This window comes from Leptodactylus fuscus, chromosome 3, assembly GCF_031893055.1.
Source record: "Leptodactylus fuscus isolate aLepFus1 chromosome 3, aLepFus1.hap2, whole genome shotgun sequence".
Classification (NCBI taxonomy): Eukaryota; Metazoa; Chordata; class Amphibia; order Anura; family Leptodactylidae; genus Leptodactylus; species Leptodactylus fuscus.
The window spans coordinates 50,045,658-50,062,645 of record NC_134267.1 but is presented as its reverse complement, the minus strand read 5'-3'; the positions used below and the strand labels follow the sequence as shown (position 1 = coordinate 50,062,645).

At 41.3% G+C, this 16,988-nt stretch overlaps 1 protein-coding gene across 3 annotated transcripts in view; it reads right to left on the bottom strand.

The window, feature by feature from the left end:
- Nucleotides 1-16,988, bottom strand: part of PSME4 (proteasome activator subunit 4) — a 111,483-nt gene that overhangs the window by 57,741 nt on the left and 36,754 nt on the right. For 2 of the 3 annotated variants that reach the window (XM_075267565.1, XM_075267567.1), the window contains exons 3-4: nt 14,730-14,846; nt 6,028-6,087 (exon numbers count right to left, since the gene is read on the bottom strand). In XM_075267565.1, coding sequence (XP_075123666.1) covers nt 6,028-6,087; nt 14,730-14,846 — 177 coding nt within the window. The remainder of the gene's footprint in view (nt 1-6,027; nt 6,088-14,729; nt 14,847-16,988) is intronic. The other variant, XM_075267566.1, reaches the window with a different exon arrangement.

Genomic DNA, 16,988 nt, shown 5'->3' with positions numbered 1-16,988 from the left:
CCGGTTTATGACAATACAACATAAATCCAAAGTTGAGAAACTACCAGTGATTTCTATTGCCATACCTCACGCATGTGTACTTTCATTAGACTTACTATAGTAAAAACCAATGTCACAGAATGGGAGATATTCAGCGCATGCGCATTCTCTTAGCACTTTCTGCCTCCAATTCTGCAATCATGCAAGCTGGATACAATGTTTCCTTCCGAGAGTACTACTTTGCATGCATACCTTCTTGCTGCTTTCGCTACACACTTATAAGATTTCAATTTATACGATAATAATGTACCATCTAGGCCAGCATAGATTTACCCTTTCACTCATACATAGCCAATACCATGTTATACTATTTATACGGTAATGTTCTATCTCAGCCAGCACTGTTTTTTAAAACCCTCTGATCCAAAAGGTCTAGTGTGAATAAGCACTAACTAAAGGAATATATTTACTGACACTCCCACTGCGCCACTAAATTGTAATGGGGGAATGGAAAGGGGTAAATATTCCCCATTATTTATGATAAAAAATAGGAATTACAGTAGCTTACACTACTGGGCAACACTGTTTTAGCAGCAATCTATCTACCGAGCGGGAAGCTTAAAATATTGCGTATCCTTAGGATTCAATTCAATCCAAGAAGCAGGAGAAATCAAGCTGCTCATTCAAGCCTCTTGGTGTCATACTCTCCATTCTATAAATCCATTGTGTTTCTTTTCTCAGCAGAAACCTGTCCCAATCACCTCCTCTTTTTGGGGGTTTCATTACTTCCAAGACTTGGACAGTGAGATCCTTAGTCTCCCCCAGATGGTAATTCACAAAGTGTCTTGCTACCGGTGTGTCTTTTTGATTTTGTATATCACAAATATGTTCTCTCACCCTCCTTCTCAGCTGCCTGCGGGTCTTACCCACATAGTTGAGAGGACATGGGCAGCTGAGAAGATAAACCACTCCACTGGTTTCACAGTTTGAAAAACTTCTACAGTCATATATCACACCAGTCACAACACTCATAAAGGAGGGTCCTTTTTTGATAAATGGACATGCTGAACATTTCCCACAGGGAAATGTCCCCATTGGTCTTTGACTTGAGAGCCATGTTGATCTTTCTTCCTCCATTGGCAAAACACTATGCACCAAACGGTCCTTTAAATTTTTGCCACGTCTGAATGTGATGCTGGGACATTCCCCCACCACTTCACCTATATCTGGATCTGCTACCAAGATGTTCCAAAAATTCTTCACGATCTCCCTGACTTCTTGGTGACCCGAGTCAAACGTCCCAATTAACCTTATTGGGCCTTGGGAAGAGTCTTTCTTTTTAGGGACCAATAGTTCCTTTCTTTCAACTTGCTTTGCCTTTACAAATGCCTCCTCTACCACTTTCCTAGGGAAGCCTTTATTTTCAAAGCGTCTCGCAAGTAACCTTGATTCCTCTAGGAAGTCGGAATAGGCCGAGCAATTACGACGTGCTCTTATAAATTAGCCCCTAGGTATCCCTTTCTTAAGTGGATCTGGGTGACAACTGGACCAATTAAGGAAGCTGTTGGTGGCAGTAGCCTTCCTATGTACTTTAGAGCCTATCCTTCCATCCTGGTAAGACCACTACTATAATAGGTAGGGTGATAAATATATCATACAACCCCACCTAAGGATACACAATATTTTAAGCTTCCCGCTCGGTAGATAGATTGCTGCTAAAACAGTGTTGCCCAGTAGTGTAAGCTACTGTAATTCCTATTTTTTATCATAAATAATGGGGAATATTTACCCCTTTCCATTCCCCCGTTACAATTTAGTGGCACAGTGGGAGTGTCAGTAAATATATTCCTTTAGTTAGTGCTTATTCACACTAGACCTTTTGGATCAGAGGGTTTTAAAAAACAGTGCTGGCTGAGATAGAGCATTACCGTATAAATAGTATAACATAGTATTGGCTATGTATGAGTGAAAGGGTAAATCTTTGCTGGCCTAGATGGTACATTATCGTATAAATTGAAATCTTATAAGTATGTAGCGAAAGCACCAAGAAGGTATGCATGCGAAGTCGTACTCTTGGAAGGAAACATTGTATCCAGCTTGCATGATTGCAGAATTGGAGGCAGAAAGTACTAAGAGAATGCGCATGCGCTGAATATCTCCCATTCTGTGACATTGGTTTTTACTATCGTAAGTCTAATGAAAGTACACATGCGTGAGGTATGGCAAAGGAGTGCCGCACTCCGCCAATTGGTAAGGGGGGCGTGTCAAAAAAAGAGACGGCTATTCCACACACAGTGTAATCTACGTCACAGATATGACAGCAAGCATTGGCCAGTGGAACGAACGGGGGAGTGGCCTTACACGTATAAGCGTGTAGTCCGGCTGGGCAACTCACCGCTGAAAGTGAGAGCGGCGGTCCAGCTGGCGGTCAGCACATCAACCGCCCACATCATCTTTAAAACAAAGCAGTTATTACTGCTACTATTTTGAGAAATTATAAGACCCCTGATGAGTAAAACGAAACGCGTAGGGTCAGAATCAAGCTAAGATTAGCGGTAATTTCACCCTCGTAGGTTTGGTCTGAACGGGGATGTAGCCAGTGACCCCCTCCCCCCTTGGTTGGCGTGGCATAAGGCCAGTAACCTTCAAGTGGTGGGGTAGTGTACACTGAGCTTTAAGCAACTAGTCTCCTGTTTAAAGACCTCTATGACGAGTCAAGACCGCAATTTGCTATTAGGGAGGCAGTAACTATCAGGGAATATACAGCCATGGTAGCAAGCTCCCAATAGAAATCACTGGTAGTTTCTCAACTTTGGATTTATGTTGTATTGTCATAAACCGGGATTTTAAAAGGTTGAAATAAAAGTTAATTTTTAATTTCCTATGGGAGGTGTGATCAGCTTCTGTACTGTGAATATAATCTGCAGGCATCAAGCTATAGAGCAGGGGGAGCGAAGTAGAATGATATATAGTTTAGTGGTAAGAGTCAGTTTAACCTGTCATTTGTCCCTCTGCTAGATCTATGCTTAGAAATGGTCATAGGCTATCCGTGTATAAATTGGTGTACAGAGATAGTTGCCAATCACTGATAGAAAGAGGACGGGCAAGTTCACACCTTGGAAAACGAAGAGCAATTCCAATTTATTTTCTGCCTAAGATCTAGCTGCGACGATCTGGCCCATCGGCATTCTATCACGGGTTTCTGATACTTATTAGGTACAGATTAATGGGCCTAAACATTAGGGAGTCTCGAGCCGCAGAATCTGCCACAAGAACGAGCAGGACACTCATTGTTTTTCCATCGTCCTGCTGCGATTTCTCTCTCCCATTTAAAACAATGGGTGGCAGAACCCGGGAGCAATCCACTCCCAAATCCATGGTAAATTCTACCATGTGAGTCTTTCCTAAGAGGTTGACTCTAAGCATAAAAAGCGCACAGGTATAAAATGGATAAATGACAACGCCTTGCTCTATAACATACTGCCTTCAGACGTTTCATTTAAGTACAATACGTAACTTGTCCACCTAATGCAATCAATGTCAGTGGTGTATGTGCTTACATGTCCTCTATAATAATTAACACCAAACACATTATAAAATAAAGCTGGAGAGGCCTTCGAACTACTGGACCTCTGTCATTCCCTGGCAAATGTATAACTAACCTTCATGAAATATACATAGAGAACAGTCATGCAAGCAGCACTTCTCTCTCCACATTTTTCGTGCGGAAACAGAGTGGAAACCACAGAGATCCCATTACAGTCTATGGGGTCCGTGGGTTTCCTTAGGTAACAGCTTTTTTATGCGAATAGGTTTCCGTTTGGGGGGAGGAGGGGGGGGGTTCCTCAAGTGGACTCTCTGAACGCAGATGTGATCTGGACCTTATATAAGAGCTGCAGACACATATCCAAACACTCCTGTGCCAGCTGTAATAAAACAGGGGGTAGACCTTAGACAATGTGCTCTAGTCTCTGCTGGACCGTATGCGAATTACTTTAGAATTTGGCAGGCAAGTGTCCTGTCATTTCGGCAGCAGCCCCTCCTGTCTAGGCTTTATTGATGTCTTTGCAGGCAAAGGGGATGATGCAGGAAGCGTCAGCGACATCAATCACAGATAGATAGGAGGGGCTGCCACAGAGATTGCAGAACACTTGTCTGCTGACAAAATACCCAGGGACACCTCTAAAGTAATCTGTATAGCGCACAGGAGTTACTAGATCCTATTTAAGTAGAATATGCTTTATTACTGCTGCACATTAATAATTGCACAAAGCTCAGTTCTGCCGCATATCACTGGACACAACTGGCCATAAACAGTAGCCACACCTCACAAAAGAAAAGCACTAAAAAGATAGCAAACATTACTAGGCCTCATCTAGCAAGACTGTCTAAGGCCTTATTCACATGTAAGTGTTTTGGTTTTGAATCAGTGATTGTCAGCCAAAACCAGGCGACTACACAGAGACCATGAAGGTGACCTCCAGGAGTCCCAGAAGGGCTGGCAAATCTCCCAGTGCGCCTGCATTTGGCGGATTCTCTGTCATTTTATACGTGATGTGAATACACCCTGTGCCAGTCATGTGACAAAATAGGGGCGCAATGGTCACGCTATGTGTTCATGTCACAAAAAGGCAGCATGCCATGCACAACAAGGATGGTCGCTCCCTAAACTTTGGGGACACAATCTCCTAGACGTCAGCAAAGTTTTGTTAAATAATGGCTATGTGAAAAGAAGCCATTTCATACATAGATAATGCATGTACAGTAAGGTAGGAAGTAGAAAACCTCTGTACACAGACAACGGCTAGTCTGCCTATAGAGCACAGACACTCCCGTTCTATTATATAATTCAGGGGTCCTCAAACTTTTGAAATAGTGAATCCTGACAGGACTCCAGGAGTCTAAGAGTCCACGCAGAGGGATTCACAAAGTTCTCTATGAACACACTCATACAGGGAAGGTTGTCAATCACTGTGTGTGTGACAGAGGCAGTCAGGACTCTTAAAGAGGACCTTTCATCAGATTGGGCACAGGCAGTTCCATATACTGCCGGAAAGCTGACAGTGAGCTGAATTCAACGCACTATCGGCTTTCCTGATCTGTGCCCCGGGTAAAGCGCTATCGGTCCCGGTACCGTAGCTCTTTACAATCACAAGCATCAAGAAGAAGACCCTGAAGACTCATCTATTCAGGATGGCTTAAAAACCTTCAATATTACTACTGCCACCAACCCACCATCAGTACAGATACATGCAGGGGTCTATCACACGGCACCAGTTGGTCACTGTTAGTACTACACTTGTTTTGTGTAACTTGTGAACCCTCCAAATGTACAGCACCATGGAATATAATAATGTACAGCACCATGTAATTAATATAATAATGTACACGTCCCATGGAATTAATATAATAATGTACAGTACTATGGAATTAATGAAACAATAACAGCTAATAATGTATCAATGGACATCAGGAAGGCGCTACCCTTATATAGAAATGCCACAACTGGCATTTGCTTTGAGGAGGACTTGTCTTCACTTCCAACATGTCTATTACAGTAAATTATTGTGTTTCCCATGACATACTTCTGCAGTATATTTTTTTATAACTCTGTGCTGTTCCTGTTATTACTCCGGAATATTTATCAAACCGCCAACTAGGTGTTGCCATTCTCCTCTGCAGTTTCCCACAGTTGGACATTAAGTAAGACAGACGCATATTTTATAAATCCAGTTGAGACGTTACGGTATGTGAGTGACAGGGTGTTACATTGCGAGTCTCACAGTGATGCATAATGTAACATACATGTTAATAGGGGTTAACCTCTGGGTGACGTGTGATTATCTGCTATACGTCTTATCACATGCTAACACTGTGCGCAGATGACGCTGTGCCAACGCAACATCCGTGACATGAGTTTAATGGCAATACACATGCAGAAGAAAACAAAACGTAAAAAATAAATAAATTAATTAATAAATGTGTATCAGCCAATGAGCAGCCACAATACAGCATCAACAAAAATAGATATAAAAAAATAGTCCTTACCACCTACGTAAAACATTAAGCACAATTGTTTTAGTGGAGGACAAGCCTGGGCGATACGAACTAAATATGGAAATGGAAACAAAAGCACAAGTCATGAAATGAGAAGGTTCTGTCTTTAAGAAAAGGTTTAGCAGTAGCAAGAAAGTGCCTCTGGTACGAGATAGTGGGCACTAAGAAAAAGGGTGATGGTAGGTGCCGAGAACAAAGTGGGCATCACAGCGAAAAGGACAATTGGGAGAAGCAATTTAACGGGAGCCATCACAATTTGGGTTTTTAGTTGGATGCCAGGCACAGTACGCAGTCCCACAAAATCTGGGATTTCTGACACCCACAAGTCCGAAGTTTTTTTGTCTCATAACAGAGACACTTTAAAGACCAAGCTTGCAAACCATATGATCTAAACTACAGTCATTATATGACAATGGGTTGACAATGTATGCCAAGGCATGCGACAGCAAAATGATACTTGGCAATGCATGGAGATCAGACATTGTGAAACATAGGTAAACTAAAACTTAGCCTCTATAGTCTACTATTAAAAACTGGAAAAAAAAAAATCCCTCTAGTAAAAAAAAAATAATCAGAAAATGGGTAGATATAGTGCAACTTCATCCATGCCTTATCGATTGCTAATGTGCTTTACATTAATGGATCGAAAGCTTACAAAGCAGCCCAAAACCGGATCATATATCTCACTGACCTGACCCCCCCCCCCCTTATTGGTATTAGAAGTTTATAGGTTTGTCTTTATTAATATCAAACCTGTGTTACAGTCTTTATTATAGTCTAGAGCTGCGCTCACAGTTCTGCTGGTTTCTACAGGAAACAGTCAACATGACTATTGTCAGACACACTCCTTACACTTTAGCCGAGACTCTATAATACAATGGGACAAGCTGTTCTTCCGACCTTAGATGACTAAGCTATGTGGTGTAGAAACAACATTTCTGAGAACGCAGATCCATGTGCGCCAAACCACCAACTCCTCTATTACTCCACAGCCTGACGGACTCCATCATAAATGGCCATGGCCGGTCAGTAGTAGTAAAAATCTTCTAAGTCATTAAAAAGCCAGTGATTATATTCCTATGAAAGTAAATACGCAACAACCTATGGTATATGCAATTAATGATAATGTAGACTTAATTGTAATGTAATTAAAAACAAATCCCTTCATTTCGAAGCCGGTGTAACATTTTTCTGACTCCACAGCCCTGTGCAGATCACTAGGACAAGTCAAGTGTGAATATAGCTCTGGACTACACTCACCGGCCACTTTATTAGGTACACCTGTCCAACTGCTCGTTAACACTTAATTTCTAATCAGCCAATCACATGGCAGCAACTCAGTGCATTTAGGCATGTAGACATGGTCAAGACAATCTCCTGCAGTTCAAACCGAGCATCAGTATGGGGAAGAAAGGTGATTTGAGTGCCTTTGAACGTGGCATGGTTGTTGGTGCCAGAAGGGCTGGTCTGAGTATTTCAGAAACTGCTGATCTACTGGGATTTTCACGCACAACCATCTCTAGGGTTTACAGAGAATGGTCCGAAAAAGAAAAAACATCCAGTGAGCGGCAGTTCTGTGGGCGGAAATGCGTTGTTGATGCCAGAGGTCAGAGGAGAATGGCCAGACTGGTTCGAGCTGATAGAAAGGCAACAGTGACTCAAATAGCCACCCGTTACAACCAAGGTAGCCAGAAGAGCATCTCTGAACGCACAGTACGTCGAACTTTGAGGCAGATGGGCTACAGCAGCAGAAGACCACACCAGGTGCCACTCCTTTCAGATAAGAACAGGAAACTGAGGCTACAATTTGCACAAGCTCATCGAAATTGGACAATTGAAGATTGGAAAAACGTTGCCTGGTCTGATGAGTCTAGATTTCTGATGCAACATTCGGATGGTAGGGTCAGAATTTGGCGTCAACAACATGAAAGCATGGATCCATCCTGCCTTGTATCAACGGTTCAGACTGGTGGTGGTGGTGTCATGGTGTGGGGAATATTTTCTTGGCACTCTTTGGGCCCCTTGGTACCAATTGAGCATCGTTGCAACGCCAAAGCCTTCCTGAGTATTGTTGCTGACCATGTCCATCCCTTTATGACCACAATGTACCCAACATCTGATGGCTACTTTCAGCAGGATAATGCGCCATGTCATAAAGCTGGAATCATCTCAGACTGGTTTCTTGAACATGACAATGAGTTCACTGTACTCCAATGGCCTCCACAGTCACCAGATCTCAATCCAATAGAGCATCTTTGGGATGTGGTGGAACGGGAGATTCGCATCATGGATGTGCAGCCGACAAATCTGCGGCAACTGTGTGATGCCATCATGTCAATATGGACCAAAATCTCTGAGGAATGCTTCCAGCACCTTGTTGAATCTATGCCACGAAGAATTGAGGCAGTTCTGAAGGCAAAAGGGGGTCCAACCCGTTACTAGCATGGTGTACCTAATAAAGTGGCCGGTGAGTGTATAATGCAGGTCGTAACGCAAGAATATATAGGCACATACATAAATATGTAATGAATATATAATACATATTTAATGCAAATATTAAGTTATACAAGACTTAATATGTCAGTAAATACTTTCAACATAGACTAGATATATCCATGGAGACAAAACGATTCTGAATGTGCTTTCGACTACCCGTGTTGATGCCAGAACAGGAAAATGACACCACGGCACTCGTCACTGGTGTCAAAGGGTCACACTATTTGCTGACCAACACCAGAAAAACGATCTACCAATAAACACCCAGAATAAACACCTCGGGACCCCAGGCCAAGCTCCCAAGGTGCTCTTTCTATGCACATCAGTTGGACACATAGGGCATCAAATGTGGTATATAGGTGTAAAATAGTCTAACAAGAAAAACAGGTAGAAATCATTTTATCACATTCACATTTTGTTAAATTATTTGGAAGCAGGTCTGTGGAGAAGGAGTCAGGAAAAATGATTAAAATTAATTTCAATAACTGCCATTTTGTCCAATAAAATATATATGACCCCAAGTGGTGTGTGTGTGTCTTATTTTGCGATTCTGCATAAACTAACAGTTCCTCATTAAGGAGTTTGTATGTTATCCCCGTGTTTGCGTGGGTTACCAGAGTTTCCTCCCACACTAAGACGTACTGATAGGGAATGTAGACGCTGATATGGGACTGTGATGTTGTCTATAAAGTGCTGAAGAATATGATGGCACTATACAAGTAAGCAAAATGAATACATTCAGAATGTGGCAGAAAAATTTAGGGTAAGTTCACACAGTAGAAAAGGTTTCCGCCATGTGGTTATTTCACGTGGCTAGCCATAACAGGATGCCGATCTTGCTCCTGATTAGGCCAAGATAAATGGGCCTAATCAGGAGGGAGTCACAAGCCGCACACGCTGCAGATGACTCAGCCGCAGAATCCGTGTGAAGAATAGGCATGTTGCTTTTTTTTCCCCGGTAGCTGGAAAAAAACTCTCTAGCAGGAAAACATTGCTAGAGACTCCCATTGAAATCCACCTGCAAAAAAAACCTGCGTGTGAACATACCCTAAGTGGCCTCAGCAAGTAAACAAAACAAAACAAAAACCCCAGTAGTGAAGATCTGGAAACCAGAGGGGGGCTCCAGTGAACTGCCTGTATACTGTGCTGCAGAATATGCTACAAACCAAGGTTTAACAATAACTCCAAGAGGAAGCAGCTTGATCATCTCTTATAAACCTGAAAATCAATGTATTTGCACCAAAAAGCTGACACAATGTCTCATCAACTAAAAGAAAGAAGAATTTATTGTTTTGTATTTATTTTAAGTAGAATTTGCATAATATGTTGGATTATTCCAAAACTAAGCATACAGTTATGTAAATGATGACAGGTGTGGCCTGATTAGACACTTTTGGGTAGTGTACATCTTGGTGATGGATCGGTGACTGCTAGACATACAACTATAATGCACTCAAAGACATTTTGCCCAGTTTGAAAAGGAAGGTATCACTGAACTGAGAAACAGGATGGTCATTTCCATGAATTGCCCACCAAACCCGTCTGTGCCTTGAACATTTCCAGGTGCTTAGCAGAAGGAAATCTGGTGTTGCAGCGCCCATTACACGTCTTGCCATTGACAGCCAGCCTCCATCACCTTTACTTGCAGTGCGGTTATGAATGAGAAGCCAAAACTGCTAAAGACTGGAACTGTATAATCATTAGTCCCAGGTTCTGTTTAGTTCCAGGTTCTGTTTGGGATGAGATCCAACAATCCAATTGAACATTTATGGGACTGGCTTCGGTGGCCTATAAGTGTTCAGGATCTACAGGCACAGCTACAACATAACTGGGCAAATGTGCTGCAGGATACTATAAAGAACCTGTATTCCTAACCATATGTCATCTTGTTTCCAGGCTAGAGGTGACCCAACAAGGGTACTCCATTCAGTTGTACAGTTTGCCCCAGATTATTATTATTGTTTATTTATATAGCACCATTAATTCCATGGTGCTTTACATTTGGGGGTTACCAGATGAATGTATCCTTTCACTCTAATATTGTTATCACTTACATATCATCGTTACATGCATGCGGTTTTTCCCGTAGCGCTTTAGCACCGCGGATCGTCCCGTGGGGCCTTAGCATAAGGTCCCACGTTGCAGAAACGCAGCTTTTTTTTGTTGCAGATTTTGCTGCGTTTTTTTTTTTGGAGCGTTTTTTTTTTTTTTAGCCTTTCCCCATTTCTGGAAACAGTTTGTCACCACTACTTCCCCTCACCCATACCACCATGCTTACCCATCTTCTTCCTGTCTAGGCTTCCTTCCCCGGGGAATGGCTCCTCCATCGATGATGTCAGCACGTGCATGCGCAATAGAGCCAGTATCCTGGCTTAGCGCTGAGGCAGACAATACAACTCTATTGCGCAAGTTGGGAGTCTGAGCAATAGAAAAGTATTGAAGGCTACGGCACAGTGCTGCACTTTCCCCGCAGAAGCAAGACTGGAAGAAGACAGGAAAAGTATGATAATGTAGGGGGTGGGCTGAGTGTGATAGGAAAAGCTAGCAGTGGGAGGAATAGCTAGGGAGAAAGGGAGAGGGTGTTAGAGAAGGAAGGGGGAGGAGTGAGCTGGAGATAGAGTGAGAGCCTACAAGTACCAAAATGCATTGCAGCAGGAAGCTATTCACCAAGTAAACAAATGCAGAAGATGCTAGGTCTTCCCAGAGAAACCAAGAAAACACTGCTAAAGTTATATCAGTGCACCCATTAATAAACACAAACAGAACTCCTTTAAAGAGGACCTTTCATCAGTTGGAGCACATGTAGCGTTATATACTGCTAGAAAGCCAACAGTGCGCTGAATTCAGCGTGCTATCGGCTTTCACAATCTGTGCCCCAGGTGAAGAGCTACCGGTGCCAGTACCGTAGCTCTACACTGTCAGAAGGGCGTTTCTGACAGTCAGTCAGGAACGCCCTTCCTCACAGCAGCACCTATAGCGCTGTACTGTGATAGCGGGGAGGAACGACCCCCAGTACTCATCTATGGACGAGTACTGTGAGGAGAGGGAGGAGGAACTGATGAAAGGTCCTCTTTAAGTGATAAATACACAGCCTCTGGGGACCCTTCCTTGGACGCCTACAATCAGTACCATGGCTAGTCCCAAGCTCCCTGTTCCTCACACTCCCTGAAGGTAAAGCAATGTCCCACAAAAACTCATTCCACCTCTGTACACACAAATATATAGAAGTTACAGGTGTCAGGATATGGAGATCTAAAGAATTTTTTACTTTTCAAAGGTTTTAGATTTGAAGGTATTAAAACATAAACCATAAAATTTGGTAATGTCATAATTACAATGACCAGCAGAATATAGATAACGTCATTAGCACAGTAAACAAAGGTTATAAGAAAACGGCACAAATGCAGTTTTTTTTGGTTTCTAAATACCACTACAAAGTAGAAAATTTGTCCTTCAATAGTAAACCCTCAAATGGCTTTGTAAATGAAAAAAAGTTATAAAAGCATAAATTAAAAAAAAAAAAAAAAAAAAAATGGAAATCTTTAACTGCTCTACACAATAAAATCACTTTAAAGAGGACCTTTCACCGATTTGGGCACAGGCAGTTCTATATACTGCTGGAAAGCCACTGAATGCAGCACACTGTCAGCTTTCCCGATCTGTGCCCCGAGGAACGCCTCCCTGTGAGAAGACGGGGGGGGCGGCGTTCCTCCCCACTCACACTCTATAGCGCTGCTGTGAAAAAGTACCTGACTGACTGTCAGGAACGTCCTTCTGACTGTAAAGAGCTATAGTACCGGGACTGAAAGCTCTTTACCTGGGGCACAGATCAGGAAAGCTTTCCAGCAGTATATAGAACTGCTTGTGCCCAAATCGGTGAAAGGTCCTCTTTAAGGCTGAGGTCCAATGTTGTGGAAACTGAGTTTTTTTTGTTGCAGATTTTGCTGCGGTTTTTGGAGCCAGAGCCAGGAGTGGACTGAGCAGAAGGTAGAAGTATAAGAGCTTCCTATACATTTCCCGTTCCTTTTGTAGTCCTTCTTGGCCTTGGCTATAAAAACTGCAGCAAAATCTGCAACAACAAAAGCTGCATTTCTGCAACGTGGGGCCTCAGCGTAAGGCTAAGGCCACACGTAACGAATTGTGGTTTTTCCCGCAGCGCTTTTCACAGAAAATCCACAGAATTTTCCTCTGTGGATGTTCTTTTTCAATTATACATATAAATTCGGAAACGCTGGTGGTTTCTTTATAATTGACATTCTGCGATTTCCAAAAACACAATAGTTTCTGCTGCAGCTATTTTTCTGCAATGTGTGAGGATGGGATTCCCTAGACCACAGTGCAGGGGGCTGTAAAATGATGTGGATTTTATAATGGCCTAAGGACTTGTTATCTTTGGGGCAGCCTGAAATTGATATTGTTTTGGGGTTACCTATGACTGATAAACCGGTAAAAATAAGTTATGCAGCTCTGAGAACATAAATTACAGTTGCTGCATTGGTTTGGTTTGTTTCTTTCTATATCTCTTACCAATAACTAATATTTTTGTTACTTGGGTTGTTAAGAATTTGGCTATATTAAACACATGAAGGTTTTTGTATGCATTTTTGCCATATAATAAAGGTTATTAAATTTTTTTTTATATATATAATTTTTAATTCTGCACAATTTTTTATTTTTTTTAAAGCAATACTAATGAAAATTTCTAGAACAATTTTTTTAATTTTTTTACATTTTTTTATTCAGTAAGTCAGCCACAAAGGATCTCGAACATGCAATCAACTGATTGCCCACATAATAAACCGAGGTTATGTTGGCCTGCTGTTAGCAGTCCCTGCTTTGGTTCTTGAAGCTTTGTCCCATTCGCAAGAAGCTGCAATACCCTGCACCGCTTTTACGACGTTGACTTTATCTAAGCTGCAATAATTAATCAGAACTGTACCTTAACCTGTTCAGTGTATACTATGTTCTGAAGAAAAGTAGGACTGACTGGGCTGAGCCCCTCTGTAGCAGAGTCTTCTCTGGCTGTCCTAGTTGCAGTGGAAAAATGCTGAATAGAAAAAAAAAACCTATAAAAGACTGAGTGTTCTCCATAAGGCTTTCAGGATGTTAAAAAATATATACAAAAAGGTATATAAATGAAGTAAACCACACTACTGCTGACCAGTTCACCCAAGATCCTAAAATATTACTTGTCAAACAAACAAGGGGGCGTTCACACTACAGTCAGTGTCCAACAGGTAGTGTCCGCTCCTAGTGTCCCTACAAAATCTGGCACGGACATTAGGAGCGGACACTAGCTGTGTCCGTGACACCTGTCATTTATTTAAATGGCGATCGGGTGCGTTCTTTTGTACTCCGTGCCCTTCCTTCACTGTCCGCAAGTGAAGATGTCCGACTTCTCAAGCGGACAGAAAAAACCTACATGTCGGGTTTTTCTGTCCACTTGAAAAGTCGAACATCTTTACATGCGGACAGTGAAGGAAGGGCACGGAGTGCAAAAGAACGCACCCGATCGCCATTTAAATAAATGACAAGTGTCACAGACACAGCTAGTGTCCGCTGTGAATGTCTTTGAGAGATTTTGAACGGACACTAGGAGCGGACACTACCTGTCGGACACAGACAGTAGTGTGAACGCTCCCTAATACTTAAATTTTATTGTCAATTTGCATATTTTTAAAATTATCCAAGAACAGTAAAAAAATACAAAAATTGAAATCTAATATATTTTAAAAAAAAATCTAAATATGTTAAAAACAGACCTTAATGTAGAAGAGAAAAAAAATTCAACCAATAACGTTAGATATAAAGTTAGATTTAAGATCACAAATACAGATCCTCTTTACTAGAAAGAAGAAAGTGAAGTGCGCCAAGCACAGAACTTAAAAGATTGATTTCCAACCATGGTGTCTGGTGTAGAAAAAGAAAAAAAAAATAAGTTATCTGATGAAAGCTTACTTAAGAAAAATGACTGCATGAAGGGGCCATGTGAGAGTGATGGAGAAACTGCAGCTTTCATGCTGAGGTAAGGCCATTTTCCAACAATTAACTATCACATTGAATGGCACTACCTCCACAGCGCGTATTTATTCTATCCTATCAAAGAAAACAAGCTAACTGCAGGCTACATGTTCATTTTTAGTACATTCAGAGCAGGACATTCAAAGCAAGAGCCAAAAGCAATTTCATTTACTTACTTGGGAAACCAATTAAGACCAAGGTGTTCTGTTTTAGAGTACAGTATTCTCTCCAGCATGTCGTACAATGGTCTCCAGGGTAACTGCAAATCTTCTCGCGAAAGAAGCTCTTTCTTTCTGCAATTGGTCACAAAAAAACAACACAAAAATCAGGTTTGATCATGCTGACATTCCATGAAGCAAAATATCTGCAGCCCCTATAATAGAAGTGAAAAATATAACCTTATAAAACAAAATTCACCATCGGAGAGAAAAAGGTACAGAAAGACTCCAGGGAGAAGTAATCTGGTATATTCAAGTCAACTTCCAGATAGTCATTATAAGGACTTTAGAACAGCAGTCTCTATTTTTTTTTTTTTTTTTTTATCTCTTAAAGTCTAGAAAATTTATATATTTATTTATATATATATATATATATATATATATATATATATATATATATATATATATATATATATATATATACACTAGCTGGTACCCGCGACTTCGTCTGCGGTGATTGTAGAAGTGGGTATATACAGGCGCGGGTAAGGTTTTCGTACTGTGTATAAGGTTTGGGATATAAAATGTAACTGTGTATCTTGTTTTTGCAGTAATTCTGAGAACACATGAGACTTTTGTGTTGAATGTAATTTGTATTTCAGCCGCTATACGGTGTTGGTATAAACTGTACATAGTGTCTTTGGGACAGAGGTATTTCAGGTTAATATACTTCGATATACGACATTGTAGGAGTTGTTATTTTGCGCCAGTACATGTAAGTTTTGGGCACAGGATACTCTTGAGCAAGCAACATAAAGTCTGGTCCTGTGCATGACAGTTTAGTAACTCCATGCGCCTCTTATTAATAGCAATTAACCCCATCATGTCCTTCACATTAACCCCAGTGTAAGAGTTACTGATAGAGATGAGCGAGTACTGTTGGGATCAGCCGATCCGAACAGCACGCTCGCATAGAAATGAATGGACGTAGCCGGCACGCGGGGGGGTTAAGCGCGCTGGCTACGTCCAAGCGGAAGTACCAGCTGCATCCATTCATTTCTATGGAGCGTGCTGTTCGGATCGGCTGATCCCCACAGTACTCGCTCATCTCTAGTTACTGATATGTGAGAGACTTGGAGGTAATAATTAAATATCTTCATTACTGAGGTCTTATTAGTACCTCCATATGTCTCACATATTAGTAACCTTTATATGGGGCACACAGGGGTTAATATGAGGGACATGATGGGGTTTATTCCTATTAATGTGAGGCACATGGAGTTACTAACACTAAACTAATAACCCCAAATGGCTGACATTAATGAGAATAGGAAGTAAAGGAAGGAGCTGTGTGTTTCTTACTTTCAGTTTGCTAGCAGCTTCGGCAGGAGCTATCACTATAGCAGGCAGAGACCTGAGCGACTAAGCTCCACCCCCTGGGTTTACTCCACACCTCGCAAAGGGGAGTGTCCTTATGCCTCAGCTCTAGCAGAGACTTCATTTAACTCTTGCAGGTCCTGTGCTGCTGGCGTGCCAGTGAAATATGGCAGGAGTGCCACTCTTGGCATGTGTGCCAGGGGTTGCTGACCTCTGCTGTAGGGGGTAATATGAATTTTGTGGCTTGCTATGGTCCAAAGTGTGTGAGATTGCAGAGATAGTGATGTGAGTTTGGGTTTTGTGGGGGTCCTGGGAAAAACGTATGTGCGCTATTGTGACGAAAAGTAGCCTATTGCGCAATCGAGTGTAGTGACTATGTTTGTGGAAAATTTCAGCCAAATCGGTGGAGCGGTTTTTGCGTGATTGACCGCCGAACATCCAAAGTCACAAACCCACAAACATTTCACATTTATAATATTAATAGGATAGATATATATATATATATATATATATATATATATATATATATATATATATATATATATATATATATATATATTTTTTTTTTTTAAAGGGGTTAATAGATAAATATATCTTTTTAAAATTAAATATATTGAAAAAAAATTAAATATATATATTAACTTTGGGGGGGGGGAATTAAAAAAATGTTTCTTGCAGTCAGCATATTCTGACATCTGACTTTCTAATATTTACATAATAAACAGAAGGTGTCTTTTTTTGCAGGGCCAGATGTACTTTTTATTTATAAGCATTTTGGGGAATGTCTGATGTTTTGCAATCTATAGAAGACTGGCTACAATACTATTGAGGCTGGTTATAGACGTACAAAAAGACTCTTTTGGGGAACAATGGCAATGCCCTCATTCCACCAAAGATCTA